The 24488-nt window shown below is 35.3% G+C and overlaps 1 protein-coding gene across 1 annotated transcript in view; it reads right to left on the reverse strand.

Moving 5' to 3' along the window:
- The window catches only part of SPG7 (SPG7 matrix AAA peptidase subunit, paraplegin), an 86294-nt gene that overhangs the window by 39302 nt on the left and 22504 nt on the right, over nucleotides 1–24488 (reverse strand). The window contains exons 4-5 of the mRNA XM_012540383.3: nucleotides 14462–14703; nucleotides 2345–2484 (exon numbers count right to left, since the gene is read on the reverse strand). Coding sequence (XP_012395837.2) covers nucleotides 2345–2484; nucleotides 14462–14703 — 382 coding nt within the window. The remainder of the gene's footprint in view (nucleotides 1–2344; nucleotides 2485–14461; nucleotides 14704–24488) is intronic.

Below are 24488 nucleotides of genomic sequence, written 5' to 3' on the forward strand. Positions count from 1 at the left end.
CACCACTGAGCAAATTCCCACTCTTTGATATCATGGGAGGCCAAGGACATTTTTGTGCCACTCAGGAAAGAAAGAACTTAAGAGACTGGGATCCCAGCAATACTAAATTTGGCCACATAAGGCCCTCATGTGAAGAACCACCACTAATCACTCACAGCATTTTGAAACAGGAGGTGACATAACTCCTTCCAAAGTGGTGTTTTTGTTTTTGGGGTTTTTTTTTTCCCCCATGACTGAAGGCATTCTGCCATAGTATTACTCAATAAAAAGCACTTCTGCTTGTCTGGTTCTGAAAGGTTTTGTATATTTCAAATGAAACAATCTTATTTCTTCTGATCAAGGGAGTAAACAAAGATTATAGAAATGTCTATTTTTCAAGTTTTACATGTCAAAAAAAAAAAAAAAAAAAGGAAAGCAAATAATTATGTGGATCCCCACAGTGGAATCATTTACTGTACACAAAAGGTTGAAAAGGGGTTTTTTCTATCAAAGTAACTCTTTCCTCAAGGATTTAGCAGTTAATGGACTTGTGGTAATCACAAATGATAAATGTTAGTTACTTCATGATTCAAGAAATTTTATTTTGAAAAACATACTGTTTATTTAAAGAGAAATGTAAATAAACACTGCAACTAAAAAACTATGCCAAAATAACTGGGTTATAAGCAGATGGAGGAAAAAATTTTGACTAGTAATGAACCAAGAAGGGATGTTTTTCATCCCCTAATAGTCCCAACCCAAACCCCATTGGGAACTCCTTTTTTCAACAGGGTACACTAAAAGCCTTGCTACTAGTTCAATTGCTGTATCTTAAAGATCAGCACATCTTTCCATCAGCCCTAAAGCTAAACTCTCCTATATACGTAGGTTCCACTCATTTCGTCATCTTCCTGACACTGTTCCTCAATTTTTGGACCACAAAATTATGCCTTTATTATTGGCTAACACTGGAAATTTACTCAGCACATGAGGCTTCCTAGTCTGAAATATTCTCCCAGCCTGTGGCTTTATCTCCACGAAATATCCCTCCATAAGGTCCACCTCCCTTCTCCTCATCATTGAGTTCCTCTACAAGTATCCATTTTGTTGACGGGAACAAGGCCAGTTTTCCTTCATTTACCTTCTGACCACTTTTCTGACTTTAAATCAGGGTCCCCACATCCCATCCCTTTTAAGCTCCTTTTTATGTGTTTTTTTCCCCACTATTAGAAGTACTCCCCCTGAGGTCAAAGACTCTTTTTGCTTGCATTTGAATTCTCAGTGCTTAGCATAATGCCTGACACATGGTAAGCAACTAAGAAATATTTGCTTGCTTCCTTCCTTTTTCTTCTTTTCATTCTTCATGAGGAAGTCCTCTTTGACTATTAATGCTTGTGTTCCTAGTGCCCATAAGAAGCACTGAATAAATATCTAGTCATCCATATGATACAAGTTCATTTTCTCCTTGTTCTTTCTTTTTGCCTGGAATATTCCTATGGTAAAACCAGAACTTCTATCCTCTCAATAGTTTGACTTCAATAAAGGATCATTGGCTTTCAAGTTAAGTTTTAAATGTGTGTGTGTGTGTGTGTGTGTGTGTGAGAGAGAGAGAGAGAGAGAGAGAGAGAGAGAGAGAGAGAGAGAGAAAGAGAGAGAGAGAGAGAAGAACACTTGATTCTCCTAGCACTGTGTTCTATCATTAAAATGACCTCACAAGGCTCCAAATCAACATCAAATCTATTTTTTGTCTGAATTTCAAGTCAGAGAAACTGAGTTCAAATCCCAAATTTGTTACTTATTATCAAGATTCTGGACAAGTCATTTGATCTCTCTAAGCCTCAGCTTCCTCACCTGTACAATAAAGGAATTGGATGATATAGCTCAAAATATATGATTTTTAAATCTCATGACTGTTTGGCAATTGAAGTCCAAATTTTCTTGACTAAATTTACTACTTCTGAAATCATCAGGTTTCAGGATCAACAACTTCAGTCAAATGACCATATATAGCTCTTTTGCTGAAAACACAATAGTCCTTCATTTCCATACTTTTTATTTTTCTCTTTGTGGAAAACTCACAACTTCACAAATTTAATGAATTAATAAATAAATCATAAAAACTGGAAAATACTGAAATGTTTTAAGCCAAGTTATAGTTTTCCTGTCTAAATTTTAAGTATTTCTTGCATTAATTACTGTTCCCACAAGGAATTACACTGTTAAATAAATGCCCTTGAGATCACCACTTCCAGTTAGTTTCAAATCTATTTGGGAGTTTCTTATTCTCTCATGTTATCGTGACTTAGTAGAAATGAACCTGACCTACTTAGAGCAGTCATAAGAAACATCGAGACCACATTCATACTTTCCAAAGAAGCCTGTCCGTTTGTAGGAGACTGGAATCCGGTCTCTGCTTTCAATGTTCAGTTCATCTTCAGCAGCTCGCAGCTTCTCTTCAAATTTGTCAATATTTGCAACCTGCATCCGGTACATCAAGGTAAACCGCTGCGGACACAAAGCAGAGGAGGACAGGGATGTGAACTAGTTCCAAACCCAAGACATATGACAATAAAGTAGTGGACTGTCAGAATCATATAAATCTATTGGCACTGTTTATCCCATCACCTGAATAATCAAGGAACAATTTATCAATACCTTTAAGCTTGTGTGAAAACATAAATCTTTTTATTTCAGTCTCAAAAAATCCAATTCTTTGAATCAACTACAGCAAAAATCCAAATGATGAAAATGCTCTATCAGATAGATATTCTCCTTCCCTCTCCCACTCTCAGCAGATAAATTCTGTTGTCAGGAGAAAGGAAGACTAAAGGAAAACAAACTGATAATAAGGAAAAGCTTTTTTTTAACCTCATATCCTGAACTTAATGCAAACACTGTTTAATTTCTGTATCACCCACAACTTTATATAGCACAAATGACATCTCAAACTTAAATAAAAATATTATGTTCCATATGCTCTAATTATTGGGGTATTTAAAAAAATAAACAGAAAACAACAGAAAAAAAAACTGCAATAAGAGAGACAACATAGCAAACCAAAATGAGCACTGGACTTGGAGTCAGACCTAACTTCCAATAACAATTCTGTCATTTGCTACTGTTGTGACTTTGGGTAACTTCACCTAATTGAGCCTCCATTTCCAGAGGGTTTCAAGGTTCCTTCCAGTTCTGTAATTTCCATATATGACTACGAAAAAGGAATTTCAACTTAGCCTTCAAAATCTTCAAAACCGAAATATTTCCATTCTTCTCAGATTTCTATCAATAAAGGTTCTATTGTGTTTTTTCTATAATTCTAAATTTTATTCCTTTATATTCTTTATAAAAGTTTTTTGTTTGAAAATTTCATTATTTAATTATTTGTAAGCAGCTACATGTTATCTTCCTAGGAAAAATTACCTGGGGACAGCTAGATGGACCAGTGGATAGACTCCAGCACTGAAGGAAGGGGGACCTGAGTTCAAATCTGGCCTCAGACACTTAACACTCCCTAGCTGTGTGACCCTGGGCAAATCACTTAACTCCCATTGCCTCAGCAAAAACAAAAACAAAACCTAAGATACTTTGCCCCATATCACATCCAACCTTACATTATACTTCATTCATATTATTCATTAGTCAATGAAAAATAATTTATTAAATGTTTACAAATTACCAGTATTAAGAATACAAAGGAAGAGCAAAAATAGTCCCTGCCTCTGTGTGTGTGTGTGTGTGTGTGTGTGTGTGTGTGTACACATTACCAAAAATAAGAAAAATATAGAATGACCTCAAGAGAAAAATGCTACTAGCAAATGGAAGGAATCAGAAAAGTTCTAGCAGAACAGGTGGCACATGAGCTGAGTCTTAAAAGGAAATCAGGGATTTTAAGGGTTAGAGAGTAAGTGGAAGAACTTTTCAAGAATGGTGACTAGACAGGTATTGAGATAAGAGAAAGAACATGTCCAAAGAACAAGAAGTAGGTCACTGTGGCTGGATTACAGGGAGTCTGGGAAGAATATAAGAAGATTAGAAAGGTAGAAAGGGGCAGGATTGTGAAATGCCAAAGAATGGTTTATTTTATTACGGAGGTGTTAGGGTGACATAGCTGGACCTATGCTATGACCTATGCAAAGTCAGTTTGGCAATAGTGCAGACAAGTAACTAGGGATGGAAGACCAATTAGAAGGCCAGTACAATCCAGAAGAAAAGAGATGAAAATCTGAAAGAGAATGGTCACTGTGTGAACAGACAGAAATGACAGTACAGCAACTAACCCATAATCCCATAAATGGGATATATGAGATGAGCAAGAGAAAGGAGGAAAAGAGAAAGGAATCAAGAGTACCAAGATTGTGAACCCGTGTGACTAGGAGAGTCGTGCCATAAGTTCAGGTGAGGGGATAGTTGGAAAATGAATTTTGTTTTGGATATTCTGAATTTGACAAACCTTTAAGTTATTCAATTTAAAATAGCTAATAAGGTAGTTGGTGATGCCAGAATGGTGCTCCAGAAAAAACTGAAAATATAATCAAGGATACTAGAATTTAGATAAATATCTCTGGAAGTAATCTGCATAAAGATGATAGCTGAACCTATGGAAGCTGATGAGATCATGAAGAAGTAAAAGATATGGAGATGAAAACAAAGAGGACCCTAGACAGACACAGTAAGTATGATGATGCAAGGATGTTCACCTGCAAAACTGTTCATCTACTTTCCTCACCTTTAAACAATCTATTTTCAAAACCAAGATAAGCAAATAAAAATATATAGGAATGGAATACAAACCACTGAGTTCCAAATGCTCTGTATATTCTCAAGTCTAAGGGGACCTTAATCTGATTTCTGTGCCAACAAACTATAATGTAATCTTTCACTCATTAATTCAACACGCATTTATTGAATACCACTATGCCAAGAACTATAGAATTGCCTATACATATATAATTTCAATTAGATGTTCAAAAAAAGAAAATGTCTCTGCAGAAGACAATAAATATACAGAACAATAAATTCAAAATGAGAAAATGTTGTAGACCAAGAAATACTAACTAAAGTGTATGTGTGTTGCCTTTTTATAATCTTATAAAAAAATATTATTTTTTCCCCAGGACCCACATATGCAAAAATGTTTGTAGCAGCAAGGAATTGGAAATTGAGTGGACACCCATCAATTGAAGAATAGTTGAATAAGTTAGTATATGAATGTAATAGAATATTATTATTCTATTAAGAAATGATGAGCAGGCTGAGGGAGAAAAATCTGGAACAGAGTGTTACAAAAATGAATGTTAAAAGCTTTCTTTACATGTACTTAAAAAAATGAAACTATTGAAACTAAATTTTTAAAAAGAAAGGAAAAGAAACAATGAGCAGGATAATTCCAGAAAAGTCTGAAAAACTTACATGGACTGATGTGAAGTGAAGTAAGCAGAATCAAGAGAAGAGTAACAACAAGATTATGTGATGATCAACTATGAAAGACTTAGCTATTCTAAGCAATGCAGTGATCTAAGACAATTCCAATAGACTTGTGATGGAAAATGCCATCCACATTCAAAGAGAGAGAACTTTTATGGAAACTGAATGTGGATCGAAGCAGAGTATTTTCACCTTTTTTTTTGGGGGGGGGGGATTTGGGTTTTTTTGCCTCATGTTTTTTTCCTTTTATTCTGATTTTTCTTGTACAACATGACAAATATGGAAATATGCTTAAAAAGACTAAATATAACCTAAATCAGACTGTTTGCTGGGCAGAGCTGGGAGGCAAAGAGAAAAAGAAAATTTGGAACAGAATATCTTACAAAAATGAATGCTGAAAGCTATCTTTATATATATTTGGAAAAATAAGATATTGAAAGAAAATAAATTAGTGGTTGTTACCATTAAAAACTTAGCTAAATATGCCCAGAAAAAGAACTCTGGGAGATGACTAAAAACCATTACATTGAATTCCCAATCCCTATATTTATGCACACCTGCATTTTTGATTTCCTTCACAAGCTAATTGTACAAATATTTCAGAGTCTGATTCTTTTTCTACAGCAAAATAACGTTTTGGTCAGGTATACTTATTGTGTATCTAATTTATATTTTAATATATTTAACATCTACTGGTCATCCTGCCATCTAGGGGAGGGGGTGGGGGGGGTAAGAGGTGAAAAATTGGAACAAGAGGTTTGGCAATTGTTAATGCTGTAAAGTTACCCATGTATATATCCTGTAAATAAAAGGCTATTAAATTTAAAAAAAAAAAAAAAAAACTTAGCTAAAAGAAATTTGCTCCAGTGTTTTACATAACTTCAGAAATGCCTTCTCAATGTTGGTGGGGATAGAGTAGAGAGAGAGGAAGAAAAAAAAAAATGGAACTCAAAGGTTTATAAACAAATATTAAAAATTGTTTCACATCCAATTGGGGAAAAATAAAATAAAAATTAAAATTTCCTCTGCTTAAATAATTAAAAAAAATTAACAAGCATTTTTTTTTTTTAATTTGAGTTCCAAAATCTGTTCTTTCCTCCCTACCCTGCCCCCTCCTTGGGACACTAAGCAATTTAATATAGATTGTACATGTGCAACCATGTAAAACATATTTCCATATTAGTCATTTTGAAGAAAAAACTCAAAATCTTCCCTCCCCCCCAAAAAAGAGGAAAGAAAGTTAAAAATAATGTGCTACAATCTGTATTCAGATGCCATCAGTTTTTTCTCTGGAGGCAAACAGCATATTTCATCATGATTTTTTTGAGACGTTGGATCATCATCATACTGATAAAAGCTAAGTAATTTACAGTTGTTCCATGTACAATATGACTGTTACCAGGTACAATGTTCTGGTTCTGTTCACTTCACTCTTCATCAGTTCATATACATTTTCCTAGTTTTTTTTTTTTTTCTGAAACCATGCAGCTCATCATTCCTTTTAGCACAATAATATTCCATAGCAATCATATATATCAACTTACTTAGTCATTCCTCAATTGATGGACATCCCCCCTCAATATTCAATTCCTGACCACCATAAGTGGCAACTGAATTTAAGTTCAAGGGAATCAGAGATCTCAAGAGGCAAAAATGGAAAGAAGAGCACTTTGAGCATAAAGGACAAGGATAGAAATGGATGAAAAAATGTAAGGTACAGGGAATAGCAATTATGCAGGTCAGTTAGAGATGGATCAGAAAGTGTCTGAGGGGGAACAATAATCAGTCTGGAAAGGATAACTGAATCCAGATTATAAATGTCTTTAAATGTCAGACAGGAATTTTTATTCTATCCTATAGCCAAAAGGGAGCCATTGGAGTTCTCTGAACACCTATCTAAGTGACTTCATTACATCTGTTCTTCAGAAATATCCATAATGTAGTAATAAGGAAGAGGAACTGGAAAGAGAGACTAGAGGAAGTGAGAACAATTAGGTTACTCCAGTCTAAATGAAAAGTCCATGAAGGAAATAATTAATACTCGCCACATATTCCATGATTGTGGATATAATATAAACATTCATAAACACAAATCCATATTTAGAGTATATATGAAAATTTGTGCTGTATTTTATTTATATCATATAGAAATGAGAATCCTCTTCTAGTGCACTCCCCCTCCATTCCCTAATAATCCCTAGCCTTCAAGGGAGACCAAGGCTCATAGGTCTCTCTAGTTTAGTAGTTGTAAGCTATAGGAGAGCTAAAGCCCATCAACTGCCCATATGAAGTCAGAGGACAAATATGACACTGAGAAAAGTCACCAGGTTGTCTAAGGAGGTCCAGGTCAGAAAAATGGAGTAAATAGAACTTCCAAATTGATTGATATTAGTACTAGGCAAGTTAGTGGTCAGTGGATTTGCAACCTGAATGAGATAGAAAGTCCTAGTCCTCTCCTCCCAAAAAGTAACCACCCTGCTGGGATATTAGTTGTTATTATAATGTTAAAAAATACTTTATCAGGAAATCAAAACCTAAGCATACAAGTCACCCACTTGTTCAATTTGAGGGAATATAAAAAGATCAGAAGGAAGATAATAAAGGCCCACAAGACCTGGGAACTACATGACAAAATACTTGATTTCCACAGAATGTTATTAACAACAGTATAAGGAAATAGTATTCTAGAATTTTTCCATCCAGAGGTCATTTAAAGTTGATACTTCCAATGTGTGTTCTTTATACAATCATATCATATTCTAATTTTTATAAAAACTCAGTAAACTCTACTGGGAAAGAGGAAAAAGAGAGATTTCCTATTGCAAAGCTATTTTGGCCAATGAGAACTTCCCAAAAGCATCCAGCAACAATTAATTTTCTACCACTACTACCCCCATTTAAGTGGATATCTTAATTAACATATAATTTAAAATGGAAAATTTGAGAGTGGGTCAGTTCCCAAGAATTCCCAGATAGGCCCCTAAAATCATTAGTTTGATCAAAATCAGTCATTCATTTTCATGCATCAGAATAGTTGTGAGTCTAGTGTACAAATAAGAATTATTTCATTACCATGAAAATATATATATGCCTTTAACAATCTAATGCAAGTGAAATTTTAAGAGGGAAGCATATTCAAAAAAAAAAAAAAGAAGAGGGAGGCAGAAATCATTTTCTAGGTACTTCAACTGATACCAGGGACAGTTCCCTATTAATCAAGTACTTTTCTGGATCAAGTTAGCTGCTTGCAATGTCATGATTCTGTGCATACATTAAGGATCTTCACCTTCCATAGGAAAATTGTGATAGTAATATATTATTAGTATAGTTGTGAAATGAGCCAACCTCTCTGGAGAATAATTTGGAGCTATACCCACAGGCCATACCCTTTGATTTAGCAATACCATTGTAGGTCTGTATGCCAAAGAGATCATAAAAAAGGGAAAAGGGCCTACATGTACAAAAATATTTTGATCAGCTCTTTTTATGGTGGTAAAGAGTTGGAAATTGAAGAAATGTCCATCAACTGGGGAGTGATTGAATAAGCTGTGGTATATGAATGTAATAGATTATTATTGTGCTATAAGAAATGATGAGGAAGCAGTTTTCAGAAAAATCTGGATTATGCTGAATGAAGTAAGCAGAACCAGAATATTGTACACAGTAACAGCAGCACTGTATGGTGATCAACTATAACTTACTTAACTCTTTTCAACAATATATCAATCCAAGACAATTCCAAAAGACTCATGACTGAAAATACTATTCACATTCAAAAAAAGAACTGAAGACGTCTGAATGCAGATCAAAGAATGCTATTTTCACTTACTTTTTTTTTTTTTGGTAGTTTTTCTTTCCTTTTCTTCTGTTTCTTATTTCACAACATGACTAATGTGGAAATATGTCTTATATAACTGAACATGTATAACTGATATCAGATTGCTTTCTGTCTTAGGGAGAAGGGAGGAAGAAAATTTGGAATTCAAAATCTTATTTTAAAAAGAATGTTTAAAATTATCTTTACCTGCAATTGAAAAAGTAAAATACTACTTACATTTAAAAAAAAAATAATCTTGAAACATTATTGTTCTATAAAAAATGATGAACAAGCTGATTTTAGAATGGCCTGGAAAGATTTATACAAATTGATATTGAGTGAAACAAGCATAATTCTGATTCTGATATATTATATATATATATTCTGATATATCATGCACAGTTTAACAGAAAGACTGTACAGTGATCAACTATGATAGTCTTGGTTCTTTTCAGTGATACAGTGATCCAAGGCAATCCTAATAAACTTTGGATAGAAAACACCATCTGCCTCCAGAAAGAACTATGGAAATTGAATATAAATCGACATATTCTATGTTCACTTTTTTCCTCCCTCTCCTATGGTTTTTCCCCTTTCGTTCTGATTTTTCTCTCTTAACATGATCCACAAAGAAATGTGTATTTGAAAAGTTAATATATAAGCATAATCAGAAAACAAATTAATTAATTTTTTAAGAAAAAAATTCTTAAGAAAAGAATCTTCATTTTCCTTGTGCTGTGAGATTTCTTTTTTTGACTTTGGAAAATATTCCGTAACAATGCCTCTTCATATAGTCACTATGAAGTGCAGATAAGAGATAGCTAAGCAGACAAATGTTACAATCAAATAAATCATTACATATTTAATGACATATATAACTAGCATTGTGCTGGGTGCTATACCTAATGCATATTATTGCTCTATCATGTTAGTTAAACCCAAAGAATGATTTTGATACTAAGATAAAAAGACATTCATGATGAAATGGTAATACTCTAGCTTCTTGGCATAAAATGACTTATTACTGATTTATTCCTAAATAATTCCCCTGTACCATAATTTTATCAAGGACCCAAAGCAAAGATTGCCATTCAAACAATCCCATTCAAATGTTATCACTTCCACAGAGCAAGAGTTTCCTAACTACCCAAGTTATCTCTCCTTCCTCTAAATTCCTAGAGTGCTTATTATTGGCTTAATTCTTATGGACCAGAAGCTCAATAAGCATCAACAGAAAGATATGGCAGTTAAAAAAGCAAATGGAATCGTCAGCAGTATCTTGGTAGGCAAAACTTTTGGAACCAGAGCAGGCAATTCAAGTCCTTTCATACACTGTCCTAGTCAGACTATACAACTGTTGTCCTATGTTCAATTCTGAGAGCCACGATTTAGAAAAAACAATGACAAGCTACAGATGAACAGAGAAAGGCAGCTGGAGTGGTGAAGACTCAAGTTCAGCTAAAAGAATTTAGTGTGTTCAGCACAAAAGATAAGATATAGAGACACATGACAGCTGTCTTACACTATGGAAATGAAATTAGACTTTTTCTTTTTATGCCTAAAGGAAGAACCAGAGTAAAAAGTGCGAGTTAGAAGAAAATAAAATATGGGCTTGATGTTGAGAAAAATTTCCTAATAATTAAAGTCCAATAGCCCAATAAACTAACTTGAGAAGTAAGTTTTTTTCTCATGAGTACTTTCAGGAAGAATCTGGATGACTATTTTCTGAGTCCATTATAGTGGAAACTTTTTTTTTTCAGTCAGGTTTGACCTAGATGGTCCCTTTTAATTCTAAAATTCTGTGATCACATGATATATATGTGTATTGTTTTATGAATTGCTATTTAAATATCTTATATTTTTCAGAGATTACCAAGAATATACCTTTATGTAACTTCAGAAATGTTTATCTCATTTCTTTATCTAGAAAATGTAAGATCCTCAAAAAAATGGAATGCATATTTTAGTCTTTACATTCTGCTATAGCATCCAATACAATGTCATGTATACTTCAGACATTCATTAGACCAAAAAATGGTAGCATCTCTATTTTTCTCTAATGCTAAAAGAATGAGCAAAGAAAGCAGCTTGGGAAATGGGATTGACGGTATCAATTCTGAAGAAAAGCATACTATGAAAAGAGTTCACAAATATTCAAATGGATCAGTGATCTCATTGATCTGAATGCTTCCCCCAACAATGACTCATCAGTACTTGGAGATGAGCCTGGGTTCTCAAGGACTACATTAGTGAACACAAGTTCTAGCAGGTTGTGTTATGATGGAAATGCTTTAACTATAATTCCTGCAACAGAACACAAACCTCTGTGTTCTGAAGACAGACTTAACTAATCATGGACAGACTCACTGTCAAAAGACTGATGATGAATACTTTGGCCACAGCAACTTGTAAAATCCAGTAATTCAACTAAAAAAAATTCATTTTTTGAGATACATTATGACACCCAGGTCATGTTTTAAGTATTGTAGGCTTATCTAGGAAAGAGTGAATAATGTAGCAGAAGGCCCACATTCTTCAGTTATTCATAAAACAATATAAATTTACAACTAGAAAGGCCTTCAGAAGTAATCCATTCCAATCATCTCATGTTACATAGGAGGAAATAGAAACTCACAGAGGTAAATTCAGGGAAGCAATGAAAAGACCACTTGATTTGGAGACAATGGACTGGAATTTGATATTTAACATTCACCCAGTAATCACTTAACCTCTCTAGGATTCAGTATCTTCACGAATAAAAAATCGACTGGAATATATGACCTATATAAGGTCACTTCTAGCTCTAAATCTATTTTCCTAAGTAATTATTCTAAGAGCAAAAAAATGGGAATTAGGAAATTAATATGTAAACCCAGTCTAATATATTTTAGAGTATTCAAACTTAAGCCCAAGTAGAAACTGGAAAAGGAAGAAACAAACTCATCTCCATTCAGTAGCATACCTGAATAGGAGTGGCTATCTTCATCATATTTATGTTGGAAGCTTTGATCTATTTGATATTGATACCATGTGTTTGGCAATGATACAGTAAGGATAAATGTGAGTTATTACTAGTTTTTATCTTATGGTTTAGATATCTTCATGTGTCTCTCTTGTTCTCTAAAGCTAAACTACCTAACAGCCTAAGTCACACTTCTGGCTCCTACAGTTCCACCATCTCCTGTATGTTCACCTCATTTCTCCACTAATTCTTTCTTTTAGTCACATGTACACATAGACCTCCCATACATCATTCTCTATCTTAATTCTCTTTCCACAGATCAAGTTACTTTATCTCCACTCTTCTCCCTTTATATATTCATATGTAGCATACAGTAGATATTTAGTAAATGTTTATTCCTAAGGCTCCAATGCTCATTGCTATGTTGAAAATTCTTTAATTTAAATTGAATATTGGGGGATAGGAGTAGCCAGTGAGAAAAGGAAGTCAATAATATCTAGGTTGAAAGTCTGTTTGACTGGAAGGATGGTGGTAATGTCTGTAATAAGGAGAGTAATGAGAGGTCAGGTAGAGGAAAAGAGAAGGAAGATAAAAGAGTTTATTTTTGTATTGGGACATGGCAATGGGACATCCAGTTTGAGATTTTCAACTCAAAGGATAACTCCCATCACACTAAGTTTTTTTCTGTCTGTTAAAAGTTAAAAGGGATTTGATTTCATTCTTTGTGATATTATTTGATGCTTGCCATTACTGATACCTATAATTATTTTTCTGAGGGAAATATTAATGATATAGAAACAGGATCCTCTGTATAACCTACTGTGTAAAAATAGTATAATTGAACAAAGTTAGCTCTAACTAAATCTATGAACATATATTAAAGAAAATTACCTATCTGTAAAAAAAAAAAAAAAAAAAATTCCCTGATTTACATGCAAATGAATTTGTTTTGCATTTCTATCTACATAAAACATTCCCATGTATAAGTCTTATCATTTCAACCTTAAAGTATCTTATAATTAACTCATCCCCTATAAGGAGAGTTCCTTCCCCCTGACAATGGCATTAACATGCATCTAGTCACCCAAGCTTGTCATTTTTAACTCATCCTTCACTACCTTAATAATTAAAGAATTACCAAGACTTGCTTATTTAAGTTATAAAACATCTCTTATTTACCTTTTCATCTATCTTTACATAGCTCCCTACTTCAAGTTCTCAGCTTCTTGTATTTGGATTAATATAAGAGATTTCTAACTGGCCTTTCGAGTGTTTGACCTTCCAATTCATTCTGCAAATTTCTAATTCATTTCCTTAAATACTGTTTTCATCACATCACTTTCCTGTTCCAAAACCTTCCTTGACTCCTTTGGCATTGACGCTGACATAAGAAATCGAAACTCCTTGGCTTGACCTTCAAAGTCTTGAAAAGGCTCGGTTTAGTCTACCTATAGAGTCTTATTACTTATTCCTTGCCAAAGGCACTCTCCATGGATTCAAACTAGATTCCTCTCTATTCTAACAAATCTACCTTCATGGCTTTATTACTTGAAGTATTCTTTTCTTTCCCCAATTATATAAACGTATTCATCTTCATGCTTCAAAGCCCAAATTAAGGTCTTTCTCCTTAAGGAAGACGTCTTTGAAAATTAAATTTCTCAATGATTTCCTATAGCATTCCAGTTCTGCATAATATGAACTAGGTCTTATTTAGATCACTTTTACTATTCTATATGTCAGCTAATCTTATTTTTTTTCTCTGATTTTAGGGTCCTGGAGAGTCATACCCTCCCTATCCCTTATATCCTAAGCTCACAGCAGCACAATATTGAACATCTGTCTGGGGAAATGAGTATGGAAAATATAGACCTGTAACTCCTCAGTAATTTATAATCTTACTGTAGCCCAAGGTCCTCAGATGCTAAATGACTTGTCTAAAAATCACAAAGCTAACAGTAAATGTCCAAAACAGCATATTTTAAACCTTACATCAAGTTTCCCTGATTCTCTAACTGAACACATAATAGGCACTAACTACTTCTCACAGTTAAAATTACTTTAAAATACAATCATGCCTCTTTTAAGGAAACTCCCACATTACATTTTATAAAACCAACAAATTAGAGCAGTGATCTACATAACAAAACGATGCACCTCAAGATTTCTTTCCCCTAGGCCACAAAAAATTATACAATAAAACAAAGATCAGAGTCACACTAAAATCCTAAACAAAAAAAGATTTACCTATAATTCATTTATAAGTTGGTGGATTTACTTACAGGTCGGCCAAATACAACAGCTCCTGGGTGCAGATAGATTTCCACTACATCGCTCTCTGGCACCACCTGGACCCGTTGCACTTCCCCCTTTGCCAGCATCTCATTCACAAAGTCGCTCCAGGAAATGCTAGCCACACTAATGTTTAGAGAGTTCAGCAGGCTCATGATAACAGCAATGACAAATAAGGTCCGTAATCGTTCACGATACATCTGATCTTCCCGTTCTTTCCGTTTCTTTTCCTCTTAATAAATGGGAAAACCAATGGAAAAGATATAAATAAATAAATAGATAAGGAACAAAAGATAAGATCATATTAATATTTAAAGAGAAGTTAATTAAAATAAATTTCATTTTATATACTCTCTTCTTTAAAAAATTCATTTCAAGAAAGAAAGCATATATTATATAGGTTGTTTTGGTGTTTTTTTTTTTTTTGGGGGGGGGGGAAAGGGGAACAATTTCCTAACCAGTTTTACTGAGGCAAATGCCAATCATATGACTTGTTCATCCTAGTGTCTAAGAACATATCAGACAATCTATAGGAGAATCCCTGTCCACTGCTTCAAAACTGCCTTCAATAATGAGGCAGCTGTGATATAGTGATATAGTGTCAAGAGTACTAGACTTAGAGTCAGAAGTTCTGGTTTCAGATGCCAGATATGACTTTGGGGGAGACAATTTATTTTTCTGGGCTTTATTTTCCTCATCTGTAAAATGAGAGGATTAAACTAGAAAACTCCTCAATTATGAGCCTATAAATTATGGTAAATCATTCCTTTCATTAATCATTAATACCAATGACATCCTCAGAATTATGCTAGGTGCCACGAGGGACACAAAAGCATTTAAGACAGAATCACAGAATATTACAGTTATAAAGATTCTGTAAATAATCTATATTAATAAGTATTTATTAAAAAGCTTATAATGTCATGAGACACATGTGAAGTAAGCCTTAGAGGTACAAAGAAAGAACAAAAATAGTTCTTGCCCTCAAGGAACTTGCATTCTAATGGAGAATCAATCTGTACATAAATAGACTATACAAGATATTTACAGAGTGAATAAAAAGGTGATCTTAAAGGGAAGGCTCTAGTGATTTAGGAAGACCCAGAAAAGTTTCAAGCATAGGTGGTATTTGAGCTGAGTGTTGAAGTAAGCTGGAGAGTCTAAGAAGAAAAGATAAGAAGGGAGAGTATTCTAAGCAAGGGAGACAGCCAGTATAAGGGTCCTAGAAATAGGAAGTGGAGGCACCTCCACTTGGTTAAACACCAAGAGGGCAGTTTAACTGGACTACAGAGTGCATGAAGGACAGTCATATGTTAAAAGACTAGAAAGAAAGAGACCCAATTGCAGAGAGCTTTAAATACCAAAGAGAGGTTTTGTATTTATTCCTAAAGCCATTAGGGAATGACTGAAGTTTTGGGAAGGACAGGGAAAGAGTGGGATAGCATAGTGGATAGAGGAGTGACATGTCCAGATTCAGGAAAATAACTTTGGCAGCTATTAGGAGAATGAACTGGAAAGGAGAGAGACTGGAGGCAGGAAGATGCATTAAATTAGGAGCTCCTTTTTGTATTAGCATAGTGTCTGGCAGATACTAGGCACTTAATAAATGTTAACAAACTGACACAACAAGAAACTACAGCACCAGAAGACAGGTAACAAAAGTCTAAACACAGGTGGTGCCTGTGAGGAGAGAAGAAGTATGTGAGAAATGCTGTGGAAGCAAAAATGACAAAATCTGGCACCTAACTGGGACAAAGACTCAAAGATGAGAAGTTTACAAACACAGGAGGCAGAAGATGGCAATACACTGGACAATAAAATGAAAGTTGGCAGAGAGAAAGATTTGGGGGTAAAGATTAGTCTGCTGGACATACACGGAGTCTGAGATACCCATGAGGCAATAAGTGCTTACTAAGTGAACAGTATGTGCTGTGTTGGGGATACAAATATAAATATGGCAGTCCCTGATCTCAGGGGTTTATATTCTAGAAGACGACAATACATACAGGTTTCAGAGGCAAGTTGGATTGAAAGGCCCCCTGATTTCTAGAGTGCAGTTGGCAAAGTGTATAGTTCTGAATCTCCCTTAATGTAATTTCCATTAATAAAAACTTATTTGTTTCTGATGTCAAACTATTCAACAGTGCTAAGGATTTTGGAGAGAAGCACGTTGTTTTCCAGATCTTAGTAACTAGAGTTACTAAGTAGCTCGGCACATAGGAGCTGCAATATCACTAGAGGAAAATGCCAGATTCTATATCCCCAAGAGTTTATTACTTGAATCTTGGCAAGGAGGAACAGGCTGAAAGCAAGGCCAGTGAATTGAGGGGGTGCTGCTGTTTCCAGAACTCTTGGCTTAGCTACCAATGAGCTACAGTGGGTCAGTGGTTGGTAGCGGTAACAGGCAACTGCTTCAAAAGATTGCTCCCCTCAATGATAGTAGCTACAAGAGGCAATTTGGAACCAAACCAAGTAGAGAGTGAATGGGGTGGGCAACACTATATCTCCAGGGTTTGGGGGCTCAAAATCCTAAGCTACTTCTCTGTCTCCACCAGAATATGAAGGGAATAATGGCCTAGGTAATGGAGCCCATCTGGCACAACTGCCTCTTGTCTCCGTGGTAGGGTACCACTTTCTAGCTATGCTGGCTTGCCTGTCCCATCAGCTGATCAGTTATGGGACAGAGGGGCTCCATCTACACAAGAGCTGCTCCTTGATTCAGGGCCTGTGGGTTGGAGGCTTTCAGATGATCACTGCTCCACAGTATTTGATGAGATCCCAAATGAGAGAATGAAGAAAGAAAAGAGGACTCATAAAAGAGATCTGCAATACACTCTCAGTTCATGAATATAACAGAGATAGAGTAAAGGAGTTTGAAGACAAAGAAGTAACTGAGACCAGTGTCACAAGTAACAAAAGGAGAAGTTATGCAAGGGAAGGTAGTCAATAGTGGCAAATGCTACTGGCCAGCTGATCTGGCAATTAAAGATAATTTTGGAGAAACCAATTTCAATTGTTTGTTGAGATTCAGAGTCAGAATGCAGAAAGTTCACAGTAAACTTTTTAAACTTTTTCCACTTGTGACCCATTTTCACCTAAGAAATTTTTACATGACCCCAGGAATATAGGCACATAAAGTATGAAAACAAAAAACTCATGGATAATAAGTCTTCATTTTGCAAGCCCTCACATTCAGTTATGGAATCCTATATGGGCCTAAGACCCAGTTTAAGAAACTTTGATTTAGAGCAGTGGTATGAAACAAAGAAATGATATCCCTGTTGACCAATATTAATTTGGAAAGCCACAAATTAACATTAACCATATTGTATTTTATTTTTACACATTTTGTTAAACATTTTCAATTGCCTTTCAACTAGCTTCCTGCAATCTCTCGGGCATGAGATGTCCATGTTGACAGCTACAGTTTAGAGGAAAGTGACAGAAGAGAAAGTGGGGTACTTGACAAATTTAATTGGAAATCTAGGGGAGGTACTAAGTACAGATGACTTTCAAAGAGAGAAAAGAAGAGATAGAACAATAAATAACAAGCATACAAGGCTCTACTGAAAGATTTTTAGGGATAGGGTAAACACTAAAGTTTTCAGACAGCATGGAAAAAACTATTAGGAGTAGAATATGCTGTTAGAGGCAATTCAAGAGAAGAGAATGGGATCAAGGATACATGCAGTGGGGTTGGTAATGACGAGAAGAGTCATCTTGATCAAAGAAAGAAAACTGTGGGATGATTTCAGATGATTCAAGAGTTACAAAAGGTAAAAGAAAAAGCTAGAGACAAATGGCCTCAATTTTTTCGGTTAAGTATAAAGTAGCTAATGACTAGATGGGAAAAGGGATGTTATAGAAGGCCTATGGAGAGAAAAGAGGGAACAGCTTTGGTGGTGAGTGAGATAAAGTATATATTAAAGAATAAAAGATTAGATAACATTATTAACAAACCTAGTCAGAACAGTTTAGTGTCTTCTTTCAGCCCTATATAGCAGAATTTAGGTAGGCTCAAAGGAGGTAGATTATGAAAATAATCCAGGATTGGAGGCTGACAAGGCAGGAGCAGCTAGAGGCAGAGAGTTTAATTTAATCACTGGGAAGGGGGTTTATGTTACTCAAAAAAGAGAAGAAGACTTGGGAAAGGACCACAGGGAACTTACAATCTAGTTAAGAAATCTTTCCATACATGAAACAATTAGTAAACAGAATGAAACAACATGTAACTAAGCACTAATATTCTAAATGCTATGCCAAGTTTAGAGAACTCTAATCTCATTTACTAGTTTCTAAACTTAAGTCTAAACTTAAGCTTCCTCTAGTTCATAATGACCTGTTAAGGGACAGGTCAATTCTCCGAGAACCTCCACAGCTGTGGATCATAGCATCTGAAGGAGTTACAAGGCAGCCTTTGCTGACACAGGGGTTGTGGACTGTGAATGAGATGAACTGGAGGCAGAGAGAAGAATAGAGAGGTCAGACAACGCAACGGCTTCCCAGTCAGAGAGGTCAGAAAACAGCAACTGCCTCTCAGTCTCTTTGTATCACCCTCTCACAAGAGGAGATCCATTCTGGGTTGGAGACAGCCAGTTAGGTGGCTCCCATGTATTCCAATAGCTGTCCTGTGTCATTCCAACAATGATCTCTACAAATGATAACTCATGACTGAAAAGATGAGTTAATTTAACATGGACAGGAAAAAACAGAGAAGGGACATAACAGCTTCAAATATTCAAGAATCATCACACAGAAGAGGAACTAGACTAGCTCTGCTTGGCCTTCAAGAATGCAGCAAAGAATAAGGGTAAAAGTTATAAACAGTTAACTTAGGCTTCATGTAAAGAAAAACTGGAGTAGCTAGGATGGCACAGTAGATCCCTGGCCTGGAATCAGGAAGACTTATTATTAGCTGTATGACTCTGGGCAAGTCACTTAACCCTGTTTGCCTCAGTTTCCTCATCTGTAAAATGAAGAAGGCAATGGCAAACAGTTCCAGTATCTTTGCCAAGAAAACACCAAATGGGGTCACAGAGAGTTGGACATGACTTAAAACAACAGAACAACAACAATGGAAAACATCCCTAAATGGAAAAGATTCCTAAAGAGTTATACCAAAGTGAAAGACTACATCAATAAATAATAGAAAAATTCCTTGTTATATGGAATGACTCTTTGGAAAATCTTTCTCACTCTGGGAGCAAGAGAGATAAAGAGGAGAATTTTGGTGACATAAAAATAAATCAATTTTAAAAATTTTAAGTAATGGGTTCCACATTCTTATATATTTACTTGAGTCATATTAGAGATTCCTACAGATTCAAAAATATGAAGCACTCTGCAACTCTGAGATTTTTGAAATTCTAAAAGAAGAGATGAGTGTGGATTACAAATTATTTCAGGAAATTTAACAGATTAGAATGGATCAAACCAGGTCTCAAAGAAAGGCAGGATGTTGCACAGGTGTAGAAGAGAGGATGAAGTGCCAGAGATCTTGTAGGCATGATCCATGACAGGAACAACTCCATGGACTATGCATGAATACAGCACTCATCAGCATTAAATTCTAGGAAGATGAGGTCAGATCTAGATGGAGAATAAGATCTGGGAGAGGAACAAAGCAGGTACACAAATGATTAAGTTGAAATATGACACACTAAAAAGATGAATAAGAATGCTAGGAGCTACCCAAGAAAACTGAATAAGAGAAGACTTCACAGCGCAAGCAGTGTCTTTCTGAAGGAAGGGAAAGCCAATAAAGTGGCTAGGAGGACAAAGAGGAAGGTAACATGGCGACTAACAAGAGAAAAAAAACTATGTGATCCCTAGAGTGAGGCTAGAGGCAATATATTCTCACAAATGGAAAAAGAGCCTGCAGAAATGGGAACTGGTTCCAAGATCATGAATCTGACTGAGTTCTAAGGATCACATCCAGGAACCTTACTCAAGGTTTAGAAGGAACAAACCCCACTTCTCTTCATATCCTGAGGCTTTCTAACACTAGCAATTCAAGATCCTCCTTGTCTTTCTTCCCTTTCTTTATTCATATCTCCTTGTGTTTCTCTGGACATACTAAATTACACTCAAACAGAGGAGTAGGCACATACAAGCTTCCCCACACAGAAGTAGGCCAGCAGACAAAAAGAAACCCAAGACAGGGAGGATGCTTCCAACCTGATGAACTGTACCTGAAAGCCACAGGCAGGGGACAGGCAAAGAGGTCCTCCTTCACTGGCTAGTGGAGGTGTTGCCACTGAAAAGTGACAGACCAGGCAAGAGGCAGAAAGGAGCCTACAACAGGAGTGACAGGATAAAGTAATGTCACTTAGAATAATGAGTATAATTTTTGGTTCAGCTTAGGAGAGAAATCCAAATGAGCACAACTGCAATTGGAAAATAGAAGGATATTCTTATACTTCATTTCAAACTCAATTTCCACAATAGAGTAAAACCCAGGTAATTACTCATTTTAGAATGCAGAATTTTCTCCTAAGTTAAAACTTCAGATACATAAATGCTGTAGCATTAAAAATCATTTCTGATACTTAATTTTAATTTAGTTTTCTGATTCAAGAGACAGTTTTCAAACAACAACAACAACAACAACAAAAAAGCAGGAAATGCATTGTTAGAGAGATGGATTCCATCTCTCTAAAAGGTTCCAAGAGTTAATTAAATAATTATTAGTAATAATAAAAATAGAGATGCTTTTTCTCCAGACAATTATATGATATAAGAATAATACACCGTTGAAAGCTATCTTTGCATGTATTTTGAAAATAAAAAGCTATTATTTAAAAAAAAAAGAATAAAACAATTTAATTCATATTGCTGAGCATTAATATATTTACTTACACTAGGGATTAAATTTGTGAGTAGAAACTTGGGCTAAAGATTGTAGCACTATTATTTCTCATTAGTCTGCTTTAATACCTTATGCAAAAAAAGATAACATGATCCAACTATCCTGCTAAAATTATTTGCTCTTCAAGCACAAAGCATTTTCTAAAAATTCCATTTGCTTTGTTTTAAGTCTGACTTTTAGAAAGACATGATTTGGCTATAAATAGAAGTAATATACCTTTATACATCTCCTCTAGGGATCTCTCCAATAAAACCCAAGCCCTCTCCTATCAACATGAACTAGATATTCCAAAATACATCAATTCATCATATTAACTTATTAGCTTAGTGGCCTTATTATCACTCATTGCAAAATGTTATTCTTTACTCATCACCACATGACTACTATATACTCAAAACTATGATAGGTGCTACAGGGAACCACAGAATTCTGTCTTATACAGTGACCTTAGAAAGCCAAATTGGTAAGAAATCACATATTAAATAATAGTGAGCAATGAAAGACACTATGTAATGAAAGGCTAAATTATGTGGTATAAATGCAACATGAACCTAAAGGAAAGGGGATCAGAGAATTATATCAGGGAAGGTTTTTTTAATAGAGTAATTTGAACTAGGTCTTTAAAGGATAAACAGGTTCTTGTTCTATAGAGCAAGGGTTCTTAACTTGGGGTCCATGAACTTGTTTACAAATACAGTGCTAGAGACACTGATATGATTGGTTTCTTTGTAATCCTACACATTCTATGTATTTTTAAATAGAGCCTTACTATTAGAAGGCATGCACAAAATCAACCAGACTGCCAAAAGGACTCATGAAACAGTAAAGAAAAAGAACCCTTAGTGTAACGGGGAAAGGAGGCCAATTCCAAGCACTGGAAGCAACAAAAATGATGGCATAGAAGCATAAACAAGAATAAGACAGTAAAAAGTACTGACAGAAACAAGCAGAATCCAGAATACATTATACAGTCACAGCAAGATTGTGCAATAATCAACTAGGACAGACTTGGTTCTTCTCAGTGCTTCACTGATCCAAGGCAATCCCAATAAAGATTGGATGGAAAATACCATCCTCATTTAGAGTGAGAACTATGGAAACAATGTAAATCAACACATGCTATGTTCACTTTTTCCCCCCTTTTTCTTCTCGTAACTTTTCCCTTTTGTTCTGATTTTTCCCTCCCAACATGATTCATCAAGAAATATGTTTAAAAAAAAATTTTTTTTTTAAAAGAATGTATACGTATAACCAATAAATAAATAAATAAATGGTGTTTTTACACATAACTGGGAAAAACACTAATTAATTTAAAAAGAAAATTCTTGTTTAAAATCTGCCCAAACAGAATATAGGTGAATAAGTGTGGCAAGCACTACTTAGGAAAGCACCTCATAAAGTTCTCTACAAACATAGATGGGGAATTATTACACGAGGAAAAGCCTTGAAAGCATTTAAGGAAAGCTAAGCTTTACTATGGTGAGAAATGGAGAAAGCACATGGCAGCAGATAAAAGATCGAAACCTGAACCAAACACTGGCTAAAGTTCCTGGCTGTGTGTGATCCTGGGGAAGCTTCTTATCTTCTTGAGATGGCAGGCAACCCTCAAAGACTAAATTGCGGAGCAAGTACTGACCTGCATTGGCAAAACATGTTTTAGGAAACTCCCAATGAAGAAACAATGAAATTATAAGCTTGATCCAAGAAATAATAGGAATGTAGTAAGCAATGAATGTGAGATGAATTTCAAAAGAAAACAAGATTTAGAGGAAATCAATGGAAGAGCTTAAATCAAGAGCAATCTTGAATTTAGACCAAGGTGATCATTTTTGTCTTACATTGAGAAAAATTTTTCTTTACCTAAAACACGGAAGACTTCAAGGTTTGAAAACTACTCTGCAGATACCTTAAGGCACTATATCAATGCAAGAACAATCCTCCTTGTTCTCTATCACTCCTCCATAGTGGCTCCCTTCACTCTACATTTTTCTCCCAATGCTCCCATTCATTTTTACAACTTCAATGTTCACCTCTATAGAGAGCAATTCCTGAATCTCCTTATCCAAGTACCTCTCTTTGGAGCTCCATCATGCAACTGCTGGGCTTCTCAACTCAGATGACCCACAGATATCTCAAACTCCTTAAAACAGAATTCATTCTCTTATCCCTAAATATACTTGACTTCCTGACTGCTTAATTTCAAACAAGGACAGCCATCATCCTGCTAATCACCAAGACTGGCAACCTTAAACTCATTTACCCCATCCCTATATTCCTGAGTTGTCCTCCACAGAATCTCTAGCATATTTTCTTCTCTTCTCACCCATAGCCACAACTCCCTTCCAGTCCCACACCCCCAGACATCTCCAGATGGAAAGAATTTGGTCTGGGAAAGATTTGGTAACATATACTTGGGACATCTGTCAGACCTGAAGAGTTCTGACTTCCCGTGGTGGGCCTTTTTATGCCTTTGAGTGACTATGAAGTCACAAAAATATGGCACAGCAAAGACATTTTATTGATTGTTCCTAAGGCAATCAATTCCAGGTAACAGTCTTGTTACCCTTTAAAGAAAAAAAAAATTTAAACTGATCTAAGTAGAAGGGAGAGAGGGACCCTAATAAGTAATGGTTCAATTCAGGGCTTCTTCCTGTCTTCTTTTATTCTATTGTATGAACTGAGGTTAAAATTTCAAAGCCCAAATGTGATGGCAACATTGTCATTGATAGAGAAAATTTTGTTGTGGACATTTTTACAAATCTTTTCCATTTTTTCATGTTTATTCTTCTTCTGCCTTTTAGCCTGAACTGATTTCACAACAATCTAGCTTAACTGGTCCTGTGTTAATCTTTCTGCAAACTTGGTTTTCCTTCTACTGTTTTTCATTGTTTTAAAACCTGATGACATTCTCTTTTCAACAATGAGGTGATTCAAGGCAATTCCAACAGACTTGTGATGGAAAGAGCCATCTGCATCCTCAGAGGAAATTATGAAGACTGAATATGGATCAAAGTGTAGTATTTTCACTTTTTTTTTTTTTTTTTTGCTTTGTTACTTGGGTTATTTTTTTCCTCCGTGTAAATTTTTCCCTTTTTGATGTGATTTTTCTTGCACAGCATGACAAATATGGAAATGTGTTTAGAAGAATT

This window comes from Sarcophilus harrisii, chromosome 2, assembly GCF_902635505.1.
Source record: "Sarcophilus harrisii chromosome 2, mSarHar1.11, whole genome shotgun sequence".
In the NCBI taxonomy this organism is placed as follows: domain Eukaryota; kingdom Metazoa; phylum Chordata; class Mammalia; order Dasyuromorphia; family Dasyuridae; genus Sarcophilus; species Sarcophilus harrisii.